An 18,965-nucleotide genomic window follows, 5' to 3' on the forward strand; every position below is an offset into this window, starting at 1 on the left:
CCGTGTTTGCCTACTGGTGGTGGTCAGAGGGCCTGGTGGCGCCAGTGTCCGGCAGCCTCACCTCTGTCAGCGCGCCCCAGGGCAGCTGTGGCTAAAATATAGCTGCCATCACCAGTGTGTGAATGACTGAATGTAGTGTAAAGCACTTTGGGGTCCTTAGGGACTGAATAAAGCGCTATACAAATGCAGGCCATTTACCATTTTGTGATCTTAGCAGAATATCAGCATGTTTTTTTGGTTAGTTCTGTTTCAGTTTTGTCATTTAATTGTCTCATACAATGATGGGCCTGACAGTAAATGTACAATTCTTGTCTCAGACATTTCTAAATATCCATTTGTGCTAAACTTATGTTCACATGCCCACGTGGTATCTTAAGTAAACATCGAACAAATATGTGACAAAACTACCATACTCTGACAAATAGATTTTGCATGTCTATTATGTAATCGATTTAATCATTTTAAGCCTTTATGTTTACAGTAAGCTACAGCTTCGGAATAATACTGTCTGTCCACTACCCAGTGCTAAAAACGCTTTCGATTTGAATTAAAAAGTTTTCATATAGTTTGTCTTTATATAGATTTAAAAAAAGTCAGATCAATATATTATTTTTTTAACACCAATACTGATATTTGGAGATTTTAAATCTCTGACATTCCAGTGAATTTCCTGTAGTCTTTTCTTTCAGATGTATAAAACATGACCTGATTACCCTAACATTTATTTGTAGTTATTTATTTACTTGTTTTACACTTCACCCTGCTCAGATCAGCTGTTCCATGTGTTACCAACAGGACAGCCGCAGAGTGTCCTCTTGTGGACACAGTCTGCAACTTCAATGCTCATAACATGGTTGAAGGAGAAAAACAATATTAAATATCTTCCCCTAAATATAATAACGCTGCCAGCCAGCGCAGGAGAAACTGCAGTTAAGTTTCCACACAGGACCTGGTTTGTAATAAATAAAAACTTAAAACTTAAAAACTGTATTTTGTATTTATTCAGGTTATCTTTTTTCTGATACTAAAATGTGTTTGTTGATCTGAAATATAACTGTAAGAAATATACAACAAAAAAGAATCCATGAAAGGAGCAAATACTTTTTCACAGCACTGTATATCATGTTTATCTACAGCAGAGGAAAATGTTTGGTCAATGTGGCAACAGGATATGTGAGGGATACATTTAGTCTAGCAGCATTATCCACCTCCTCCTAGCAGGTCCCAAAGTCTTCCCAAGATGGAAAAATACATAACTTTTCCTGGCCAGACTTGGGCATTCCCTGAAAACAGAAGATCAGCGGCTCTACTCTTTCTAAGGAGAAACCTCCTTTGGCTGATTGTCTCTGAAATCTCATTACCCAGACCTCATGATCCTAGATGAGGATGGAAAAGTAAGGTCAGAGGTGAATCAAAACATGTACACTTTTATACTCTACCACAATGCTCTGGTATGACTCAGGTATCACTAATAATATTACCATAATAATGGTATAATGGATAACAATATAATCCACCTGACTCACACTTATTTTGCACTGGTTAAAAAATGATAAAACAACACTGCAAAACCAATATTTTATCATAGATACATTAATATAGATTACAATACTCTCATATCTTTACTAATAGAAGTATTTTTCTTTCACTTCTTGGTTATGAAATCATTTTTGTTTATGTAATTCAAGTTTACAGATCCAGAACCTCATGTCATACTAATACATAACAAAACAGTATTAATCACAGGGGAAATCAATTTTATTTCAAGTTTAATTCTAATTCTAATGGATGTTGAACATCTGCTTTGCTTTGTCTCCATACTTAAACATGAAGGTCAATATATTCATGTGTTAAAGTGGGATTCAGCAGGTATGGGAACCCTGATATTTGAGTGGATTTTGTGTTTAGGCTGTGGTTAGCCTAAACTGTACTACTGCTCTTATTGGATGGTTGTACGACACCAACTGACAGACAGTTGGTGTCGTACAACCATTGTTGGGAAGGTTACTTTTATAATGTATTCCACTACAGATTACATTACCCAAAATGTATTTTGTAATGTATTCCGTTACGTTACTCAATGAGAGTAACGTATTCTGAATACTTTGGATTACTTAATATATTATCATGCTTTTTACAACTACATGAATGTACTATTGCTGTGTGATTTATTACTATCACTGAAGGTTACTCGCCATACCAATACCAACTAGATTTTTAAATCTTAATATAAATGAGTAACAGTAGGGTGGACATTAGGTAAGGCTGCACTTTTTGCAGCGATCTCGTATAGAAAACTATTCAGCGCGTATATAAAACAGGCTCCGAACCGTAGTAAAGGGACCTCTGGCTAATACGTCGGTTCGCGTCGGGCTCGTAGCCGAAAACTAGCTTTACTTTGTTGTCTGGGTCAACTTTGATATGCGGGCTGCAAGTAGAGGTGACATGGGCCGCGAGATTGAGACACAGTCATTAAAGCCTCTTAATGCATGTTTTGTTTGGGTGTCCACCAGCGAGGAATTACCATAAATAGAGAGGGCATAGCCTAACATATGAAACAGGAAAAGACCGCCATGCAATCCCTTTGTTTCAACAAAGTAACTGTATTCTGAATACCACCCTTTTAAACGGTAAGTGTAACGGAAGACAGTTACTTTAAACACGTAACGCCAGTACATGTATTCCATTACTCCCCAACACAGCGTACAATACCAACTGTGCAAACTTTACTCTTGGCACAGTACAGTCAGACAAGTACCATTCTCCTGGCAACCACAAAACCCAGACTCATCCATTGGATTTCCAGACAAAGAAGTGTGATTTGTCACTCCAGAGAAAACTTCTCCACTGCCCTAGAGTCCAGTGGTCTCATGCTTTACACCAAGTGCTTGTATTATATAATGCTTGGACGCAGCTGCTCGGCCATGGAAACACAGTCCATTATGCTCTCTATGCACTGTTCTCAAGCTAATCTGAAGGCTACATGAAGTTTAGAGGTTCTGGAGCAATTGACTCAGAAACCTGGTGACCTCTGTGCAGTATGCACCTCAGCATCCACTGACCCCACTCTGTGGTTTTATGTGGCCTACCACTTTGTGGCTGAGTTGCTCTCATTCCCAGTCTCTTTTACTTTGTTATAATACCACTAAAAGTTGATTGTGGAATATTTAGTAGCAAGGAAATTTCATGACTGGACTTGTTACACAGGGGGCATCCTAACAGGACATCCTGGAATTAACTGAACTCCTGAGAGTAACTCATTCTTTCACTGCATGCCTAGGCACTTGATTTTATACACCTGTGGCCATGGATGTGATTGGAACACCTGAATTCAATGATTTGGATGCGTGAGTGAATACTTATGTATGTATTAAGCTGATTGAACCTTTGTACTTCCAATTGCCTGCCACTAATGTTACTTCTTTTATGCTTGATCCTCTTCTGTAGCACTAGCTAAATTTCCCTTTGTTTAATTCATCACATGCTATAAGAACCTGTGATGGATACACTAACAGTTATCTGTTACTTTGATGTTTAAAAGTGTGAAATGTCAAGAAATAACTCTTCTCAAGTGTTTTAAATTTAAAGTAACAAACATTTGAAAATGTAAGGAGTAGAAAATATGTATATTGATATACAGATATATTTTGGTTAAGATGTAGGGAGTAAAAGTAAAAGTTGTCACAAAAATAAATACTCAAGTAACGTACAGATAAACAGATCTAAAACAGAGCTAAAAATTCTACTTAACTACAACAGCATGTATATAATGCAAAGTACTTGTACTCTATTAGTTCCCAGCTCTGACTCTGACCCTACTTCTAAGAGTTTATAGTACTTGGGAAGCTTTCTACAAATGAGACATTATTACAATTATTCAGGTAAAACAGACACTTAAATCGACTGCTCTGAAATCTTAGGTGTATCATAAGTCACTGGTATGGATAGTATTACCTAATTGGCTTTTAGCATTGCATAACAATGTTGTCTTCTTAACAAATCTCAAATACAGTTTTGAAACATTTCTATTGCGTAAAAAAAATGAATCAGTTGATGATACCGTGAGAGAAAGCTGTAACCACTGAGTTTTCTCTGATTAACTACCATGGAATGATCATGTGGCTGAAGGGCAGAAGTGGGATTAGGGATTCTTGGTTGGAAAGTGGGTTGGCGATTTTGCTGAAGATTTGGAATTCTGACAGGGAGTGACCTTAATATGTATAAAGAGTGACGCAGGTGAAAGGCTTGATCCATCCATCTTGAGCAGTCGGACATGACGATAACCTGCAGAGTTAAGGGGGTTTAAGATAAATAGAATATGTGGCTATTCATATTGTGTTGATGTTGACGACACACACCCACACCCACACACTCACACACACATATTAACCCATTCGCTGCCACACAAACCTGTGCGGACACTGGGGAAAGGGAGAGTGAATTGTCCCAGGAAGTCATTTCTGGAAGTATAGTCATGATCCTCCACCAAAAAGCGGACCAGAGCCAAGTCAGGGACATGGACGGTAAAGTTAAAGGTGCAGTCCCACCGTGGATTAAAGCCTGTAATGAAGAACATAAATTCACACACTAAGTTTTGCAATGTGTAAAGTGATAGTGTTTCTAAGCTTTTATGCCTGGTGTAAAACTGAGCTGTCCACTTTTAATACAACCTAACATGATTCCGGAATAGAAATCACTGCATGGCTCAAGAACTGTTAGTGAACACCATTCATCACTGCATTTCCAAAATTCAAACTTTACCATGCAAAGAAAATAAAGTAAATGAAAAAAAAATCATAAGATGTCAGAACATAATTAAATTTTTCATCAGATGAAAAGTGTGATACTTAGGACACTCAAGTTTAACATTAGCTGTTATACACTCTCACACTGGTGACAATAACGGGAATAAATAAACATGTTTATTCATGTTTTCATGTGTTAGAGCCCTGATTGCAGTTCAGAAGCTGAGCTTTAAGGTGAGGAAGAGGACCACAGTTTATCCGTAGTTGCATTAACTCGCTATTAGTTTCTTTCACATTCTTACTTCTTCCATTGCTGCTTCTTCTGAGATGATAAAACATACAGTAGTTATAATTCTTAATATCTTGACACTCAAGGTGCAAAACTGAATTAAAAATTGGCTCCATGGCACACAAGCACCTATGAATTATCTTCTTCTCCACATTTAGCATATTACATACGTGGCCAGTCTCTAGCCACATACTTAGGCAGAATCGCAATTTCCATCTGGCCCACTGTTTTAAACACTGCGCAACATGGTGATTTTTTACAAAAGCAGTATATGTAAATTTTATTGAGCAGAGGTGGCAAAAATACACATTGTTTACTTTAGTAGAAGTACAGATACTGGTGTTAAAAAATACTCTGGTAAAATTACTGATTCGATTTCTTTACTCAAATAAAGTGAAAAAGGATGAAATGTACTTGTAGTGGCTCAGCATGGGGGAAAGAAACACAACTCATAATAATTTCCATTGTGCGCTCCAGTAGATTTTCTTTGTATACAGGGTCTGCTCAGCTGATCTGCTGCTGCTGCTGCTGAGGTTCACTGCTCTTTGTGGATTTACACAACTTAATTCAACAAGATGTAACCCAATATTTCATAAGCTATCTTGGCTTATTTCTAACCCCTGCACTAATATATACTGTTTATAATGTCTTTATACAAGAAAGTATACAGGCGGTATGAAGGTGGAATTTAATGAATGAATCTAAGCATCATCAGGTTATTGTAAATTAACACTGACCATGAACATCACAGCCACTGTGCAACAGTCCGTAACAGTGCTTTACTGTAAATTCCTCACAATACTGCTAAGCTAACCTGTTTATCCTGCACTAAACTGCAGAATATGTTCATGCAGCTTTTGAATAATATAATTGTAGTGTACCTCAATTTGTTTTGCAGGAAGTTTCACAATATGAAAATCATAACTTCACATCATACACAGATCCAAGATATTATTTAAAAATTAGGGCATGCCTAAGTTTTAATTTGCAGTTTATCAAATGCCAGTTGGAAAGTACACACGGTGTAACTTCAGCGAGCAGAAACACACAAAACATATAAGCTGTGCACAAACAGTGTGTTTGCTATTATTTGTTGAGCTGATAGAGAAGTTTCATTTGAAATTACCTGAGTTATTCCCTTTTTATGTACCCCTCCTGTGTAGTGCTAGCTTGACACTAAAGTACTGAGACCACAACGGACAGACATCTGCACCAAAAACACCACTTCAGCCCACTTTCACCCCTAGTTAGTAGGGGTTTAAAGTGGTTTGATGTTTGGATTTTTTGACATTTTTATATATAAAGAGTAATAATTGTAATACCTCAAATTTGTTTTCATATTCTTATGGTCCTCATTTTTATTTTAGTTTAGATTATTTCTAGTTGCACAGGGGGAAAAGACATTATGGCCCAGTCTGTTTTCTGTAAATATTGCAGAATAGATAATAAAGTTGACTTCTTTTCTTCTAAACTTCTTTTATAAAGGTGGTCACATTTGCTGCTGATTGGCCACTACTTACTCTCTTAACTTTTCTGAAAGCAATAAAGGTGTTATTACTTTTTCATAGGTTGCCTCTGCATGTTAGCTTCATTTTTCTTAAATAAATAGTGATGTTGTACTATGTCCCAAAGAGAACCCACATGGGTACGAAATTATAACCTGTCACAATCAAACCCAGGAACCTCTTTCGGTGAGATGACAGGGCTAACAACTACACTACCCTTAAAGCTGAAGCCATTTAACTATAAAATGATCTTTTATTGTAAAGACATATATACCATTGTTTTCAACATAATGCGTTTTCTTCTTATTGTTGTCAATAGGAGCGCCGTGGATCTCCACCCACACTTGTGGATCCACAATGGAGCTGGGCTTATCCCATTCTGGTTTAGGCAGCTGCTGAGCTGAAATGACCTGGAATAACAACAAAGCAAGAGAGATCTTTATTTAATTAAAGTATCATTATAGATTGGAGAAGAAGAACCCACTCAAGAAATAGACAAATTTCTTTAATGGGAATCAATATTGAGGCAACTAGAGCTTTCTAAAATCGTTACAATAAGAAACATTTGGTCACCAAGCTTAAAATACTCCTAGACAGATTTAGTTTCTATCTTACCCGAACAGTGAGCATGACAGGTCTGTGGCCAGGACCTCCTCCCACATTCTCAGGATTGAAAGTACTGTCAGGCTGACACAAGAAGGCAGGTTTCAGAATGTACCCACACTCACCATTTTGCAGAAACCTGCCTTGGTTCAAATCCATCTGCTCACCAGGTGTCTGGAAGTTCAGAGCAACTGGAGAAAACAAAACATCAGTGTGAAGAGCTTGCAGGCCTCCCGAGACAATGTCCATTAGTCTACCCACTGGAGGCGCGAGTGTGGGAGAACAGTTAGTGACAGTTCTTTACTTTACTTTCTGTTTGCTTCTCTTAAAAATAGAACAACATATTAAAAAATGCTCTCACCAATTTGACAGCCTGCATTCCACATTTCCTGAGGGTTATAGTTGGAGGAATGGAGGCGCTGGCCTGAGGGGTAGATCCTGCTCAAGTGGTGACTGTTGTGACGAACAAAATACACCCCTGAATTTAGAGAACAAGAAAAGTTCAACACATTTTGCATTGTCGTTATGGTCTTGAATAAGGTACAGTCAACACAGGAATTTCTCTACCCAAATTCTAAGTTTATATAAACTTCTACATCTAGATTGCAGCACACGGTTCTGTGCACAAGTCTCTATCTTTAGATTTTGCTTGCTAGGTGCCCAGGCCTAGCCACACACACACACACACACACACACACACACACACACACACACACACACACACACACACACACACACACACACACACACACACATATCCCAAGTTGATTCTGTTCTGTTGGAGAAACATTTTGACACTCATCCAAGTGACTTCTTCAGTCTCAGCTGACTGCAGGACTGCTGGCCTTTTAAACAAATAGGTTGTGAGGTCAGTTTGTCGATCATTAATATCCAAATTGTCATTACCACTGATAAACAACCACTGATCAAAGCACCATTCACAGAGAGTTGGGGAATGGCTGTAATCACAGCATTGTTAGATGGTGAAAGATGTACCCTTAGCCCCCTTGCTCAATTTAGAGATGGTATTTCCCTTTTAATGTTAATGGCTTCCCTGACCACCCATTTAAACCAGTCCTGTACATCCTGTATCAGGATCTGTACATCTGTACATGCTCATCATTGAAAGAGTGGCGACCGGTCTATAAAGCAATATATATCCTTGGCCCTAATTTTTGTGTGAGGTGCATGAGGTGTTAATAGTGAGAATGACTATGTGAAAAGTAGAGTGCTATCAAAGTTGAGGGGACAGATGGGACATGAGTACAAGACTGCTGGTCAACAGTGCAAATCTACACCTTCCCCCCAATGTCTAAGGTGCATGTAACACTGAGAGGCAGACAGTAGTGATTGTCACCCTCTCTGCAGCCCCACCACCAACCAAGGAAAAGTGACTCCGGACCATTTCAACAGTGCCCCAGAACACGGCTGCACCCAAGGCCAGCACCCACCGACCCTACCACAAAGGATAGTGTAGCTAATGCAGACGGGAGGAGGCAGACCTTTTCTCCAAACTAATTTAATCTAGATTAAATTTCTATATTGCGTAATATACAAATCATTTTTTAATTTCCAATTCATAAGGATAATTTTATTATCGATGTATGGGGCAGTAAGGACTAGATGTGTTGTATATGCTTGAATATCTAATTCACTTATGTCACCTAAGGTGCACAGTTTGGGTGAGGATGGGATGCACCAACTAAACCTAACTGGATAGGTCTTCAGAATATCCTCTGCCAGAACCTCTGGAAAGGCATACAAGACCATACTAGTATTGCTGCCTGTACATTGGGGTTTCCCCTAGTGGACGAGAGAGTTTGTTCCCTGCGCCTTTGGGTCAGGGAACAGGTCCTGACTGTCATCTGTGCTTATGTGCCAAACGACGGTTCAGAGTACCCGGCCTTCTTGGAGTTCCTGGGCAGGGTACTTGACGGTGCTCCACCTGGGGACCCTGCTGTCCTACTGGGAGACTTCAACGCTCATGGGGCTTCAACAACAGTGAGACTTGAAGGAACGGCCTGCCAGATCTGAACTCGAGTGGTGTTTTGTTGTTGGACTTCTGTGCAAATCACAGTTTGTCCATAACGACCACCATGTTCAAATATAAAGGTTTCCATTAGTGCACGTAGCACCAGGGCACCCTAGGTCACAGGTCAATCGGTTTTGTAATCATATCTCCAGACCCGCGGCCATATGTTCTGGGCACACGGGCAAAGAGAGGGTCTGAGCTGTCAACTGATCACCACCTGGCAGTGAGTTGGATTAGGTGGCGGGGGAGGACACCAGAGATGAAGGGAGACACCAGGCTGAAGAAGGATTCCTATCAGGCTTGTGGGACTATGGAAGGAGCTGGTAGGTACCAACAGGCCAAGCAGAACACGCCTTGGGCAGTGGCTGAAGCAAAAATTAGGGTGTGCAACGAGTTCAGAGAAGGCATGGAAGAATACTTTTGGACTGTCTCGAAGAGATTCTGGCAAACCGACAGGTGACTCAGGAGGGTCAAACGATGCTCTACCTGCACTGTGTATAGTGTTGATGGAGTCCTGCTGACTTCGGCTGAGAACATTTTTGGGTGGTGGAACGAATACTTCGAAGCCTTCCTGAATGCCACTGGCACGTCTTCTGTGGAGGAAGCAGAGTCTGGGGACGAGAGGGACGACTCACCTATCTCTGGGGATGAGGTCAATGAGGCAGTCAAACAACTTCTTTGTGGCTGTGCCCCGGGGAAGGAGGAGGTTCGCCCCGAGTTCCTGAAGGCTCTGAATGTAGTAGGGCTGTCTTGGTTGGCATGCTGCTACGATGTTGCATGAAGATCTAACCTAATCCTGTGGGAGGTGCTGGGGTATGGGGTGTCTGGCCCATTGCTACGGGCCATTCCATCCTTGTACAACCGTGGCAAGAGCTTGGTCCGCATAGCCAGCAATAAGTCGGACTCCTTTTCAGTGGATGATGGACTCTGCCAGGGCTGCCCTTTTGTCACAGATTCTCTTCATAATTTTGATAGACAGAATTTCTAGGCATCGCCAAGTGGCGGAAGGCTTTCACTCAGAAGCTCATCTCTGCTTTTCACAGATGATGTGGTTCTGTTGGCTTCATCAGGTGATGGCTCACAGGTTGCACTGGAACGGTTCACAGCCGAATGTGAAGCGGAATGACAATCAGCACCTCCAGATCTGAGGCCATTGTCTTGAGCTGGAAAAGGGTGGAGTGCCCACTCCGGATCAGGAACGAGTTCTTGCCCCAAGTGGAGGAGTTTAAGTATCTCTGGGTCTTGTTCACGAGTGATGGGAGACGGGAGCGGGAGATCGACAGATGGATTGGTGCTGCAGCTGTAGTGTACTGGTCTGTCATTGTGAAAAGAGAGCTGAGGAAAAGCAAAGCCTACCCTCACCTATGGTAATGGGCTGTGAGTAGTGACCAAAAGGACGAGATCGTGGATAGAAGCAGTGGAAATAAACTTCCTCCGAATTGTGGCTGGTCACTCCCTTAGAGATAGGGTGAGAAGTACGACCACCCGGGAGGGGCTCAGAGTAGAGCCGCTGCTCCTCCACATCGAAAGGAGCCAGTTCAGGTGGTTTGGGCATCTGACAAGAATGCCTCCTAGATGAGGTGTTCTGGGCATGTCCCATCAGGAGGAGGCCTTGAGGCAGACCCAGGACACGCTGGAGAGATTATATCTCTCGGTTGGCCTGAGAACGCCTTGGTGTTTCCCTAGACAAGCTGGAGGAGGTGGCCAAGGAGGGGGAGGTCTGGGCTTCTCTTCTTAGGCTGCTGCCTCTGTGACCCGGTCCCAGATAAGTTGAAGAAGATGGATGGATGGAGGGCTAGATGTAAGGCCCATTTGGAACATCCTTTGACCTGTATAGTGTGCTAAGAGTTTTGTATTGTATAAGTTGTGAATTGGGGCTTTCAGTCATTTTGAACGTATTTAAGCGTATCAGTCTCCACAAGTTTTTAATCTTGACTGATCAAAATCAAATAGAGAAAGAAGGGAGGGAAATTAAATCATCAGTGTTTAATAATAACTTACAAATATTACAAAGTGGGTACAGAAATGTAAAAGTTACCCCTATAGGTATTTCTAAGTTGTAAAAGTATTTAGTATTCTCTTTTATATTGAGTATTTTCTGTTCTATTTTCCAACAGATATCTGTATTGTTTCAAATGGTTGTTAGTTTACATATGATAAGTAAAGATTTAGGGGTTTTTTTGTTTTGTTTTTGTTTTAATTCCCACCACGCTGGTGGAGATGTGTTTATGTTAAGGCTTTTAAAGCAGGTATGATTTTAATATTGGAGCTTATAAAAGGCAGATAAGAGATTTTTACTTTTGTGCTTTTGTGCTTGTTCTTGGTCCAGCCATGGGCTGTCTAACAAGCTTGATTTAATCCATTTTGAAACATATAGCCCCCGGAAATTGGGGCTATATGTTTCAAAATGGATTAAATCAAGCTTGTTACTTGAGGCAGTTAAACAACTCCTTGTGGCAGAGCCGCTGGTGTTGATGAGGTCCGCCCTGAGTTCCAGAAGGCTCTGGACGTTGTAGGGCTGGCTTGGTTGACACGCCTCTGCAATGTTGCGTGGAGATCAGGGGCAGTACCTGTGGACTGGCAGACCGGGGTGGTGGTCCCCATCTTTAAGAAGGGCGACCGGAGGGTGTGTTCCAACTACAGGGGGATCACACTCCTCAGCCTCCCTGGGAAAGTCTATGCCAGGGTGCTGGAAAGGAGAGTTCGTCTGCTAGTCGAACCTCGGATACAGGAGGAACAATGCGGTTTTCGTCCTGGTCGCGGAACACTGGACCAGCTCTTTATCCTCTCGAGGATACTTGAGGGTGCATGGGAGTTTGCCCAACCAGTCTACATGTGTTTTGTGGACTTGGAGAAGGCATTCGACCATGTCCCTCGGGGTGTCCTGTGGGAGTATGGGGTGTCTGGCCCATTGCTACGGGCCATTCGATCCCTATACAACCGTTGCAAGAGCTTGGTTCGCATTGCCGGCAATAAGTTGGACTCGTTCCCGGTGGGTGATGGGCTCCGCCAGCGCTGCCCTTTGTCTCCGGTTCTGTTCATAATTTTTATGGACAGGATTTCTAGGCGCAGCCAAGTGGCGGAGGGCTTTCGCTTTGGTGGCCTCAGAATCTCATCTCTGATTTTTGCGGATGATGTGGTTCTGTTGGCTTCATCGGGTGAGGGCCTCCAGCTCGCACTGGAACGGTTCGCAGCCGAGTGTGAAGCAGCGGGAATGAGGATCAGCACCTCCAAATCTGAGGCCATGGTTCTCAGCCGGAAAAGGGTGGAGTGCCCACTCCGGGTCGGGGATGAGTTCCTGCCCCAAGTGGAGGAGTTCAAGTATCTCGGGGTCTTGTTCGCGAGTGATGGGAGAAGGGAGCCGGAGATCGACAGACGGATTGGGGCTGCAGCTGCAGTAATGCGGACGCTGCACCGGTCCGTCGTGGTGAAGAGGGAGCTGAGTGTAAAAGCAAAGCTCTCAATTTACCGGTCGATCTACGTCCCTACCCTCACCTATGGCCACGAGCTGTGGGTAGTGACCGAAAGAACGAGATCGCGGATACAAGCGGCAGAAATGAGCTTCCTCCGAAGGGTGGCTGGCCTCTCCCTTAGAGATAGGGTGAGAAGTTCGGCCATCCGGGAGGGGCTCAGAGTAGAGCAGCTGCTGCTCCACATCGAAAGGAGCCAGCTGAGGTGGTTTGGGCATCTGACAAGGATGCCCCCTGGGCGCCTCCTGGGTGAGGTGTTCCAGGCATGTCCCACCGGGAGGAGGCCCCGGGGCAGACCCAGGACACGCTGGAGAGATTATATCTCTTGGCTGGCCTGGGAACGCCTTGGTGTTCCCCCGGATAAGCTGGAGGAGGTGGCTGGGGAGAGGGAGGTCTGGGCCTCATTGCTTAGGCTGCTGCCCCCGCGACCCGGCCTCGGATAAAGCGGATGAAGATGGATGGATGGATGGATGAAACATATAGCAATTAGTGCTGTCAATAGACTTAATTAACTAATTAATCTCACAATTTTCTGTAATCAATTGTGATTAATCGCAATTACTTGATCAACAGCCTGGTTGCAACTACACTTTTTCAACTTTATATTTAAGCTTGTAACAGACATTTATGCAATATAATGAAACAAATGGGGAATAAACAAAGAATGTATGCTTAAATTTAAAGAGAATTTCAATAGTTTTCTTCAATCTTTTACCACAGGTTCTCTCAGGTGAAATGCAATTTAAAAAAACAACAACTATATACTAATAGGTAAGTATACAGATATATTAGTGCTGTCAAACAATTAAAATGTTTAATTAGATTCATCACAGGGTTGCTGTGGATTAATTTTAATTAATCACGATTAAATATCATTCTGTCCCTTTTCCCTTTCTATTCCTGGCTTCCTTCTTCTGTCTTTCATCTTATAAAACAAACCAACAATATTACTTGCAAAACATAAAGAAATGTGGGGTGTCTCAGTACCTTTGCTACTGTACTTGTACTGTACAAACTATTCCATTTTACTCTAAAAGGCAAGTTTAGACGTGTCCTACCTGAGTCCTTAATATGTCTGAGTGCATCACTTTCGGAGAAAGATGACATGTTGGTTGCTGGACTTTTGGCAGCTTGTTCGAAGCTTTTAAAGGGAACACTGCAAGTGTACACAACCAGGTCTGATAGCTCCGGAGTTATCTTGGAGACGCCTGCCTGACATCACATGCACATACACAGAAACCAACTGAATTAGTCACCATCCAGAAGTGGTCAGAGGTACTGTTTCTAGGATAGTGTCGTACCAACCTTTTTATCCTCCTTCCTTCTGGGTTTCCCTTCTATGCGGCTGGTCTCCTCATCTGAGGAACTGAGGTCTGAAGAGCTGGACGAGCATTCCTCCAACCTCTCCTTCTTCCCCTTCACTAGGACTTTACCTTTAAGAGCCTACACACACACACACACACACACACACGCACGCACGCACACACACACACACACACACACACACACACACACACACACACACACACACACACACACACACAATGTTTGTTCTGGTGGCCCACATTAATAAGAGAACATGTTTTAAAGAATATGTGTCTACTGTTCTCAGAATACAATCACCAGCTCTTCTCCGTTTGTACTCTTCCAACCCTTGCCGATGCCGGGATGTCCCTGATCCCACATCGCTTTGGAGTTCATCACTGGACTAGCCCCCTTAACAGGTAACCCAATTCTAACTATTGTAGACCATTTTTCTAAAGCAGCTAATTTCATCGCCTGCCTAGGCTACGCTTTGTTCTGGAAACCACTCAATTCATCACTGGAAAAAATTCTGTACTTCCTTCTGAGCCCAGCTCAGTCTCTGTTCTGGTTTTCACGCACAGAGTAATGGCCAGGCCGATAGGGCCAATCAGGAGATGGAGACCACCCTCCGCTGTGCTGCCACATCCAACCCTGCACACATTAACCTTTTCTGCCATTGGTCTTTCTCCTTTTGAGCCATTAGTGATCTGCCTATTGATCACGATAAGCGTTACATAATTTTCACCTAGTTAGACGCAGATTTTTCCTATCGTATAGAGAAGTTTTTCCTATTGTGAAGCTCTAAACATATTTGTTACATTTATACACTTGTGATACATAAAGGTAACTGCAGTTACAGCATAATCTTCCCAATAGAGCTCTCTGAGCAGTGCTCAAATTTTAGATAAAATTTAGTAATGTTCACAAACTGAAAACTTATTACAGGCCTAAATAATTGTCTCATGAAAGGGGCTACTTTCACATTTTTCTGTAATGCTTTTGAATATATTAAATTCTTACTGCATAACTATGTTACATGAGAAAAATGTCAAAGGGCTCTGAAAAAATCTCATGAGAGATAAAAGACACATGAAACATTTACTGCAAGTTTTCCCATACCAGGCTGAAACAAAGCTACAAATGTTCTAAGGTTTTACCAGAAGTATCAGAGTTCAGAACAAATGTATTTAATTGTATTAGTTTCAGTTATAATAAAAGATGGTAAGCAGTCTTACCAGCTGTGAAAAATACTGACAGCTGCCAGTGTTACACCTCAGCCTCCTAGTAATTATTGTATAAATGTAAGAATCCTAGGTGACTTCCTTCTTGAGTTACAGTATTCACAAGAATTTTAGAAAAATAGACCTCTGACCGTGAAGGTCCCCAAGATTCAAATTCATTTGAGGTTTTTAGTAAATGAACCTATGGCATTAATTTAAAAATCCTACATCGCCATCTTTATCATGTTTTAAAGTTGGGTGTCCACGCCTGGCAGAGTGATGACGGTACCCTATCAGCCTTTTACAGCTGAGGATTAAAAACTGTAAAAGTGGTTGGAGACTGAAAAACTTTTATAGGACATTGAAATCCAGCCAGCATCTAATTTTAACCATGTCCACCTTCCAATGAAAAGTATCAAGCACAATACATATATCTCTTTGTATGGATCATTTTTATCTTTATTAATCTGATGAAAACTGTAATTGTGAGAACACTCTACATGTGGTTTAATTAACCCAGGAATATTTACATGTCCCACATAAAGTTATGCTTGCCATCAGTGGATTTAGTAGTGGTAATGGGAACTGAACTTTCACTGATTCCTTGACTACTTACCTCTGGAGAAGGCAAATTGTGGGAATCCAGGCCTTCGAGAGGCTTTGTTAGAAATTTGTCTCCCAGAATGGAGTGCAGATGTCTAGCCATAACTTTCTGCTGCTCCAGAGAGCAGTGGTTCTCCAAAGACAGGATTAGAGGGTAGGGAGAGGACTGGGATAGACACAATGTTGGAAAGTCAGTGAGAAAAGTATTTTCTGTAGACCAGAGAAAGATAAGGAAATTATCACTTGGCCTGTCAGCAAAATTGTCACTGTGGCTAATGTCGATCTATAACACACCTTCCTCTTGTGTTAGGGTTGACACCAACCTGTTTTTAGGTTTTAAATGCATAGAAGTTCTATTTAAATTTGTTTATTGCATCAAGCCTTTTTAACTTTGTCAGGAACCTCAATTTAAACAAAATAAAATAAAAAATAATTTCACAAAATTACAAAATGCTTTGGCAAAAGTTATGACCTTTGTGTTGTTAGGGTCGGTTCTGACCCAGTTAAAATGTAAGATTATGAAATAATCAGTGCCAAAACTAAAATCATAAACACACTGAGCTCACTAACACTGTCGGAGAGAAGTTAGGGGCTTCTCTCTCTGTTTGTCTCCTCAGAACAAACAGCCCCTTTTATCCCTACTGCTTGATTGAAAAGGTAATCCAGATGGAAATGTATAAAAATGTAAGACATGTAAAGACGTTGGTGACATGCAGAGTATACATCTCCAATTTGCAGCATGCAAAAATGAGAAGATTTACAATAAGCCAAGCTCTGCATCATATCTTTGAATAGAATTAAGCAGAAGACACAAAACAGCATAGCAATATGGACAAGCCAGTTTCTGAGGAGCAGGATGATAGCAAATTTCAACCACGGGATACAACAAAGATACATCTGATAAGTCTGATAAGGAGGTAACAGGTGCTGAAGCTGCTCCTGCTTCTGCTGAAACATACAAATCCAAAAGTGGTTATATCTTTTGGAGAGCAGTACCTCCTGGCTTACATGGCAGGGCCACTGCTGAAAATGTCACCAAAATGACCCCTGGGATTACCAGGTGTGCCGTGACAAGAATACGTGACATCAAGACATGTTTTCATTTGTTATTGATTTCACCACTTTTCCTAAAAGTCATTATTGCTATTACAATGCTTTAAAGAAAAAACAGTCCATGGCAACATTTGGAATGTCACCGCTGGGAATATCTGGATGCTTATATTGGTGCATTATAAACACTGATAGTTTCTGCATGCATCGCCAGGCAGAATCTTTTTCTTTTGAATGGTATTAAAAGTCCTCAGATTTGACAACAGTGGTACTAGAGCAAAAACTGACAAGCTTGCACCCATCAGAGATGTTTGGGAGAGATTGGTGCATCTCCTTCCACTGATGTTCAACCCAGGGCAGAGGTGACAGCAGATGAACATTTTGTCCCTTTCATGGAAAAATGCTCTATCTGGCAACATAACACCAGCCAGCCTGGCAAAAAAGACACAGAAATCCATGCATAGCTGATGCAAAAACTGCAATGCACGGAATCTACAGACTAATGTGCAATTAGTATCCCTGTGAAAAATCAAGGAAAACTTCTAATCCATAATATGATTACTGGACTGCGAGGACACGTGACAATATCATGTGCGACAATTTCTTTACCATCTATGACCTTGGATAAGGACTTCAGGAAGAAACTTACCATGGTGGACACAATAAAACGAAGGCAAGCAAAACAAAAAAACTTGAACTGACCCCTGAAGGACAGGGCTCCACTTTCTTTAAAATGTGCTTTATAGAGACAACCATTGTTGTTTAATACTGTCCCCAAAAAACTCTTCAACTAAATATGTATGCATTAAACTGACCTGTAACACCACAGATCTTACAATAGTTAATAACATTAAAATAAAGAATAAATAAAAGAAATTATTTTAGAGATATATTCTAGTAGTTGTAATTAATAGTAAGGTAACATAAAAAAATCTCTTGAGGTTCAGTTTACCATTTTTTTCGATTGAAAAGGTATCCTGTAAAAAAGCCCTGTGGGCCACATTAAAACCAATCTTTTCATAGATAAGGAAGCTGAAGAAGGTAACCAACAGGTAACAAACAAATTGGATGATAAATTATTGTTTTGAGGGTATTGTTTTGTCTGATTTGAGGCACGGTCAAAACTGACACGTTAACATAAGAGACAGTAACAGAAAGCTAACACAAGAGGAAGGACAAGCAGTAAAAATCAAAGAACATATACAGCAGCAGCATCTATATCTATATATCTCAAGACATAAGTCAAATCATCAGAATGGACAAACATATATTTACCATCACTAATGATGCATTCAGATGAGCAAAACTAGCTTCTAGAAGTCATTCATGATGGTTCCAAATATATAAATATATATATACATATCTGAACATTGAGAATGTCAGCACAGTGTTAGCATTTGAAGCTTCTGCTGATTGTGTGAGGAATTGTTTTTGGCTCATTGTGGTCTCTTTAATGTCAGGTAATCAAGGTAAGAATTCTATAATCTGTGGACTTCAAACTGTTGACTAAAGCAGCATCCATACAGGAAGCAATCTGATTATTGAGCATTACTTTGCAGCTGATGGTTGGTTGTTAGAACACATTCAAGGCTCCAATTAGCTAGTTAACCTTCTAATATATTTACACTACTGTAATAAGTCAGTCAATGATATCTGCAGTAGTTGCTTAGATTGTTTGAAATACCATACTACACAATTTCTACAGTAAGATTTCATTTTCTGCAGAGGACTCTTGGTTACAGTGAAGTACTCACTTTGAAAGCATACTCATTGATAGTCTCAATTACTTCAACAAAGGGCACTTTGGAAGTAAGTGTGTGTCCATGATAGATAACTGGTTCTCCTTTGTCTCCATCCCAACAGTCCAGCTCCACACACCGACAACCATGTTTTAGAGCTCTAAGAGACAAATTCAAGCTTTGTGAGTAAAGGTGTACCTTGGGTTAAGAAAAAAATTACATCTTAAACACCTTTTATTACATATTTCTGAAGTAAATTTAAAGTAACTTAAAAAATTATGGCATTTAATTACTTTTTGGACAAATGTAACATCAACAAATGACTGTTCTAAGCATATCAAATCCTATAACAAAGGACATAAAGGCAGCAAAATGGCTATATAGTATTTTGTAGAAGAGATTGC

General features: G+C 41.0%; 1 protein-coding gene across 1 annotated transcript in view; it reads right to left on the minus strand.

Moving 5' to 3' along the window:
* Window positions 1–2,415: 2,415 nt before the first annotated feature.
* Window positions 2,416–18,965, minus strand: part of LOC120737760 (1-phosphatidylinositol 4,5-bisphosphate phosphodiesterase delta-3-A-like) — a 31,041-nt gene continuing 14,491 nt past the window's right edge. Inside the window, exons 8-16 of the mRNA XM_040038620.1 lie at window positions 18,577–18,721; window positions 15,786–15,938; window positions 13,950–14,087; window positions 13,703–13,856; window positions 7,504–7,620; window positions 7,155–7,333; window positions 6,814–6,949; window positions 4,411–4,560; window positions 2,416–4,284 (exon numbers count right to left, since the gene is read on the minus strand). Of these exons, the coding sequence (XP_039894554.1) occupies window positions 4,142–4,284; window positions 4,411–4,560; window positions 6,814–6,949; window positions 7,155–7,333; window positions 7,504–7,620; window positions 13,703–13,856; window positions 13,950–14,087; window positions 15,786–15,938; window positions 18,577–18,721 (1,315 nt within the window). The 3' untranslated portion in view covers window positions 2,416–4,141. The remainder of the gene's footprint in view (window positions 4,285–4,410; window positions 4,561–6,813; window positions 6,950–7,154; window positions 7,334–7,503; window positions 7,621–13,702; window positions 13,857–13,949; window positions 14,088–15,785; window positions 15,939–18,576; window positions 18,722–18,965) is intronic.

The sequence above is a fragment of the Simochromis diagramma genome, unplaced genomic scaffold (genome assembly GCF_900408965.1).
Source record: "Simochromis diagramma unplaced genomic scaffold, fSimDia1.1 OVJJ01000617.1, whole genome shotgun sequence".
In the NCBI taxonomy this organism is placed as follows: domain Eukaryota; kingdom Metazoa; phylum Chordata; class Actinopteri; order Cichliformes; family Cichlidae; genus Simochromis; species Simochromis diagramma.